Consider the following 7,536-nt stretch of genomic DNA (forward strand, 5'->3'; position numbering starts at 1 on the left):
CAGTTGGGGTGACAGAGCACTGGCACAGGCTGCCCAGGGAGGTTGTGGAGTCTCCTTCTCTGGAGATTTTCAAAACCCGCCTGGATGCAGTCCTGAGTAATGTGCTCTAGGCAATCCTGCTTTAGCAGGGGAGTTGGACTAGATGATCTCTAGAGGTCCCTTCCAACTCTGAAGATTCTGTGATTCTGTGATTCTGTGAAATCTTTCTTTGGCAGACAGTTTTGAAAACAGCTTAATTCAAAGTAGCTGCTATTTAAAAGAAATTGTGAGATTTGGAAATGTAACAATAATGGAAAAATGCAATAAATAAGAAACCAAAATTTCAAAGCATAAGTCAATACAGCAACTATGTGCTTTTTTAATACCATAATGTATTCATTTAAAGCAGTGTCTTCAGTAAGTGGGATTTTACCCCCCCCTTTTCTTAATAAAGAAAGAATTATTTTTCAGAGTAGTTAGTAGTCTCAGTCCTGACACCTTTGGTGGATGGAGAGTAATAAATGCAATAAACGGTATGATCTGTATGATATTTATCATGGCTTTTATCACCAGTAATATATTTATGCATATATGTATAAGCAATTTTGATATTAGTCTTTCTATTGAATAACCTCAGTAATATTATCTTTTTACCCTTAATGTCTCTTATTCTTCTTTTCATTCTTTCCTCAACTTTTTCTTCCTATCTTTCCCTTAGGTTCCTTATTTTTTCTTATTTTCAACAGGGTCTTCTTTTCTTATCTTTTTGCTCTTTAGCTATAAAACTGAATTCTCAGTCTCTTTCTGTCTTATCCGATCTTTTCCCAACTAAAACTTTTTCTGTCCTGTCCTTCCATTTCCTTTTCCTATTTTTGAAAAACAAACCAAAACATAACCAACCCCAATTCTTCTGTTCTTTTTTCTTTATTCTTTCTCTCAATTATTTTTAATGTGTACTTCACTTTAGGGTATTAGTATCCTCAGATCCCACCTTTCATTAACTTTCAGTTCTTTAGCACTTTCATGTCTCAGCTTGTATGAATTCTGAATTTACAGCTACTAGCATCACACCAGTCAAAATTTGTAGAGTTCCCCTATGCAGCCCTTATTGGAAAAACAGTGAAAGGAAGGAGTAAAATTGCTTCTTACTGTGACCAGGACTAGGTATAGATAAAGTTGGCATAGTTTCAGTTCAGAATGTCAGATCAGCCAGGGAATCACAGGAGTAGATTTGATTCCACAGAACTCAGGGAAGTCTGCATGAAATTTTGAGTTCTGTGACCTATAACTTAGTCAAAGACTGTGAAAGGGAGCTAGGAGATTTGTTTTGTAAGGCTCATCAGATTGATACTGTGGTGGGTTGACCTCGGCCAGAAACTAAGCACCCACCAGCTGATTCCTCACTCCCCCCTTCTCCCCTAGCAGCATGGGGGAGAGAATAAGAAGGCCAAAAGGAAGAAATTACTTGTCAGTTGAGATAAATACAGTTTAATAAGTGAAGGAAAGAGAAAAAAACCCACCAAGTGATACAAAGGCAATCACTCACCAACTCCCACAAGCAGACTGATGCCCAGCCAGTGTCCAAGCAACAGCTACTTTGGATAGACTTCCCCATTGTTTTTTACTGCTGACCATGATGTTGTATGGCATTGAATATCCCTTTGGCCAGTTCAGGTCATCTGTCTTGGCTGTGTCCCCTCCCAACTTCTTGTGCACTGTTGTGGTTTGGGCCGGACTGGCCACTGAGATGGAACGACAGATGGTGTCCCCCACCTCTCTCTTCAAGGAGAGGGGAGACAAAGAGACTTATGAGTTTAGAAGGAACTAAACTACTTTAATGAAATATCAATAATAAAATAAAAAGAAATTAATGAAATAAATACAAAACGTATCAAGCTCCCAGGATGACAATCACAACACTGACAGGCACTGGGGAAGTCCCAGGCTGGACTCAGTGACGGAGGGAACTGGATTCTGGATCTGCATTCAGGATTGGGATCAAAGGCAGACGAACAGAGTCCTCCTCAGACGTTGGCCATTGAAGAAGGAGAGGGCTGACCCTTTGATCCCTCACCCTTTATACTGAGCATGAGGCAGATGGGACGGAATACCCTGTTGATTAGTTTTGGGTCACCTGTCCTGTCTGCTCCTCCTCGCAGGTGGGACCCCTCTATGCTTTTCCGCTTCTGACCCTCCAACAGGGCAAATAACAAAATTGGTTGGCCTTGGTTGTTATAGCAATAAGTATAAGCAAGGTCCTCTCTGCATAGCATTCCTTGGCATCAACTATAAACACGGGTCTTATCAGTCTGAGAGCAAACAGTTTCTGCACAATATGCTGTTAATTTCAGTATTTAGAAAAGGCTTAGCTGCAAAGTAACATTTCTGAACAGAAAAATGGTTCTTTTTTTACCTCAAACCAGGACATGCACCCCCAGCCTACTCCCTGAGGAGGGTGGAGTGAGAAACAGAGAAGGACTTGACACTATGCAAGCACTGTTCAGCAACAGCCAAAACATTGGTGCGTTATCAACAGTGGTTTAGTCACAAATCCAAAACTGTGGCGGACGGAAAGACACGGACTCCGACATGCAGGATCGAAATCACCTTTATTAAGCAAGCTTGCTCTTTATATACTTTTCTACCAAGGCCAGTAATTTTCTACTTTACTTGTTTACACCATCGCGTGCTCAAAAAGATCATGTTCACACCGAAAATGGAATTTCTCTTCCCTGTAAGCAGCACCTCCTTATCTAGGGAGTAGCTTCACACAACTTCATCATCTGCCAAAACAGTGCTGCAGCTGCTTATTCATCCCTATTAGTTCTACCACACTTAACCCGTCTTTTGCCTCAGTCCCCACACGGCACCATACAGGCTGCTATGAAGAAAATTAACTCCATCCCAGACAGACCCAGTACAGATATTATTTTTCTTCTGCAAATCTCTGTCTCACATATCTGTAAAATCTAACTGTAGTGCATAACCTAAAGGATAAGTCTTAAGATTTTTTTTTTGTCTTGGATATGCTTTGGAGTCTTCAATATCTCACTTAAAAAGCATACCCATATTGTCTATTTTCATGGATATGTTATGAAGCCCAGGGTAATATCTGTGAAGTGCAATTAAAATTCAAACCTAAACCCACCAAAAAACTAGGATTGTAATAAGATGAGTTCTGTTCCCTTCATAGTTGTGCTCATCCTGTGTGGTGGGTCAACCTTGGCTGGACTCCATGTGTCCACCCAGCCGCTCTCTCACTCACCCTCCTCAGGAAGATGGAGAGAAAATAAGATGAAAAATACTTACTGGTCGAGATGAGGACAGGGAGATCACTCACCGATTACTGTCACGGGCAAACCAGACTCAACTTGGGGAAGACTAATTTAATTTATTTCCAATTAAAAATAGAATAGGATAGTGAGAAACAAAAACACCTTCCCCCCACCCCTTCCGTCTTTTTCCCAGGCTCAACTTCACTCCTGGCTCTTCTACCTCCTCTTCCACCACTGAGTGGCACATGAGGGATGGGGAATGTGGGATGCAGTCAGTACATAAAGCTTTTTCTCTGCTGTTCCTTCCTTCTCACGGTCTTCCCCTGCTCCAGCATGGGTTGCCTCCCACAGGAGACAGTCCTTCACAAACTTCTCCAATGTGGGTCCTTCCCACAGGCTGCAGTTCTTCAAGAATTGCTCCAGCATAGATCCTTTCTACAGGGTGCAGTCCTTCAGGAACAGGTTGCTCCAGCATGCGTCCCACTCAGGCCACAGTTCCTGCCAGAAAACCTGCTCCTTCATGGGCTCCTCTCCATGGGCTGCAGTTTCTGCCAGGAGCCTGCTCCAGCACAGGCTCTCCATGAGATCACAGCCTCCTTCAGGGCGCCATCCACCTGCTCTGGCGTGGGGTCCTCCATGGGCTGCAGGGTGGATATCTGCTCCACTGTGGTCCTCCACAGGCTGCAGGGGAATCTCTGTCTGCTTCAGTGCCTGGAGCACCTCCTCCCGTTCCTTCTTCACTGACCTTGGTGTCTGCAGAGTTGTTTCTCTCGCATTTTTCTCACTCCTCTCACAGCTGCTGTGTAGTCTTTTTTTCCCATTTCTTAAATATGTTATCGCAGAGGTACCACCAGCTTCTTCAGAAAATAGTTTTTGTGTTCAAAGTTGATACTCTGGGTTTTCCAGCACCCGGATGGTAAAAGGTAGTGGATGTTGTTTCTCAGACTAAAAGCTTTAATCCACATAAGCTTGAGGAACTATATAAAAATATTAATTAGATATTGTCTGTTTTTATATTTGTATGTTGCAGAGTATTAGCATAAAGGTTATGTTTCATTGAATAGGTGCTTTGATGTATGCACATTAAAATAAAAATATAAAAATTAAAAATAATACTGTTTTTATAATCTGTAAAATAGGCAAACATATTTGAAAACATTCTATAATGAAATATTCATTCAACATACAGGTGAACCAGTGCCCTATCATACCATTTGATTGCTGTATTTCACGTGCAATTTAGTTTTAGTTTGGTTTACCCCAAATGTGAGGGGAGTTAATTATTCTGTTTAAATAGTAGCTCTTGTAGCCTTGCTGTCTCAGGGAATTTCAGATCATACTTCTGTTCTTGTAGAAAATATTACAGCTCTACTGATGTGAGAGAGAATTTTTTATACTTCAGATACTGTTTAAGGTAAAGAAACTTCAGTGGAGTTTAGACTTGATTAACCTGGAAAATAAGTCTTTGAACCTCTTATCTGCTCCAGGCTACATGTCTCCACACCCATCTCCACTGGGAGCACCAGAACATGCGCCCAGTCCAATGTCTGGACGAGGTCCAACTCCACCCCAGATGACTCCAAGTCAGCCAGGACCCGTGATACCAGGAGACCCACAAGTTATGAGTCAACCCAACAGAGGTCCTTCCCCTTTCAGTCCTGTACAGCTACATCAGCTCCGAGCTCAGATTCTAGCATACAAAATGTTAGCTAGAGGTCAGTCTTTACCGGAAAACCTCCAACTTGCAGTTCAAGGAAAGAGGACCCTGCCTGGCATTCAGCAGCAACAGGTTCCTGCTGCCTATAGTAGGCAATCGAGTAAGTGAATGTAGGCACCATGTCATTGGCAAGATATTTCTTTAAATTCTACCTGTGGAAAATAACAGAAATTGTTGGTGTGCAGGCATATAATTTGGAACCATTTGCAGATATCTATATGAACAATGACCTATGGTTTTAAGTTGGAGTAAGTGCATAAAGCACCTCATTAATAGGATACTAATTATTTTTAAAAATAGAGATAAAATTTATATACTGTCTGTCCTTATTATGCCTGCCACTTTTGCAAATGTTTGTCACAATTTGCCAATTATATTTTATTGCTTTTCTTAGAATGCTTTTTCACTCCCCTGTTGCCATGCAGGAAAACAGATATAAAATCTAGAAGTTGAATGATTATGCAGATCATGAAAACGGAAACTATATGCAGTATGCTGTCAAGTGCATAACACAGGGAAAAGAGTTTCTCATAATAATAATAGATGTTATAATGCAGTAATGCAGTACACAAACTTATTTTGGTCTTAAACAGATGTGTTACTTTAAACAGCTTGCACCTGTTATGTTTTCTGAATAAGTCCAATCCTAAGATCAATTTAATGGGGAGGGAAAGGAGGGGAGTTTTCTGTTGTTGAAGTTTGGTTTTGTTTCTAAGTTCATTAATTTGTATGATGATTGTCTTTCACTTTTTCCCTCCTCCACAAATTCAAGAAAATAAAGAAATGGTTTATCTAGCCATGTGGATATTATATAGATCCCACTTTGGTATCTTAATAACAGTATTATGTGCATATTTTTTGACTCTTCATTATTTTCAACTTCAGATCTTTTAGGACTTTTTCCCACAGGGAAAAAAATTCCAGTTTACTTTAAGGCAGTTTTAAATATCCTTTATGTATTTCTTTTTTCTTTTCCATTTTGTGCATTTTTTTAAACAAGGGCTATGAAAATGTGATCTTTATTTTTAAAAATAATTCTCTTCCTGCTGTTTATTACTCACTTGAAATAATAATTCTCTGTGTGTGATATCATAATCTATACGATACAAATTATGTTGGGCACAAAATTAGCTTCAAGAAGAGATAAAAAATATGCTGATTATTTTAAAGAGTTAATGATTTCTGTAATCTATTATTTAGCTTTAGAAGTTGAGAGTAAATGATGATCCTATTATCTTTTAAAAAATATTTTGAATAACTGTTCACTTAATTTCAATGCATGTGGCTTTGTCATCAAGTATTTTAAAAGAGGTGATCTTAATATACCTCATTACATTAATTTTTTGCACAGTGGAATCCACTTAAATCTCTATTTATGCACAAAGCTTATTTGCATAAATAGACTAGCATATTGGAATGCAGAGGGATTTTTTAATGTGTAGCAATGTTTTATATTTTAATAATTTTCTTTCCTTTGTTAAATTCTAGGTACTGGGTCACATGCAATGAGTGTTCCTACAGCTGGCCCAGGACCAGCTCCAGGAGTACCTGGACATATAGCTGCCATGACCCCTAAACCTTGGACAGAAGGTAGAAGGGAGTATAGCAATAATTTTATATCATGTATACAGTTAGGGTTAAATCGTGTGGGTAGGGATTGGGGAAAAGAGGCAGGAAAAAAACAGGGAAATAAAAAGGTATAAAGAAGAAATGGTGTGACCTTTACTTTGCCTAGCACTTAAATATCAGGGAGTGTTTTACCACTTATTCAAAGGTGAATGAGTTGACCAGATTAAATTATTGCAGCTGTTAGGCAGCCTGAACACGAAGCACCCTCAGAATTTAATATATAAGCTTGTTCCTTTTCCAGAGATTGATGCACATGGTTGAATGCCAGATGGTCAGGATGCTGGATCTAAAGTGAAACTGATTACAAGACTATAGGCATAGAATCATAGAATGGTTTAGATTGGAAGCGACCTTAAAGATCACCTAGTTCCAACCCCCCTGCCATGGACAGGGACACCTTCCACTAGACCAGATTGCTCCCATCCAACATGGTCTTGAACACTTCCAGGGATGGGGCCTCCACAACTTCCCTGGGCAACTTCTTCCAGTGTCTCACCACCCCCATAGAGAATTTTTTTTTCCTAATATCTATTCTAAATCTCCCCTCTTCCAGTTTAAAGCCATTACTCCTCGTCCTATCACTACATGCCCTTGTAAAAAGTCCCTCTCCAGTTTTCTTGTAGGCCCCCTTCAGATACTGAAGGCTGCTATAAGGTCTCCTCGGAGTCTTCTCTTCTCCAGGCTGAACAACCCCAACTGTCTCAGCCTGTCTTCATAGGAGAGGTGCTCCAGACCTCTGATCATCTTTGCAGCCCTCCTCTGGACCTGCTCCAACAGGTCCATGAGCTTCTCATCAACCAACACCCCCATGTTGCTAACAAAGATGTCAAAGACTACCGGTCCCAATACCGACCCCTGAGGAACACCACTTGTCACTGCTCACCACTTGGACATCGAGCCGTTGACTGCAACTCTTTGAGTGTGACTGTCCAGCCA

General features: G+C 40.4%; 1 protein-coding gene across 1 annotated transcript in view; it reads left to right on the forward strand.

Moving 5' to 3' along the window:
* LOC104285556 (probable global transcription activator SNF2L2) overlaps positions 1-7,536 on the forward strand; it is a gene marked incomplete at its 3' end in the record, with an annotated part of 28,349 nt that overhangs the window by 18,675 nt on the left and 2,138 nt on the right. The window contains exons 3-4 of the mRNA XM_009884023.1: positions 4,742-5,071; positions 6,460-6,561. Coding sequence (XP_009882325.1) covers positions 4,742-5,071; positions 6,460-6,561 — 432 coding nt within the window. The remainder of the gene's footprint in view (positions 1-4,741; positions 5,072-6,459; positions 6,562-7,536) is intronic.

This window comes from Charadrius vociferus, unplaced genomic scaffold (assembly GCF_000708025.1).
Source record: "Charadrius vociferus isolate BGI_N301 unplaced genomic scaffold, ASM70802v2 scaffold524, whole genome shotgun sequence".
NCBI classification, from domain to species: Eukaryota; Metazoa; Chordata; class Aves; order Charadriiformes; family Charadriidae; genus Charadrius; species Charadrius vociferus.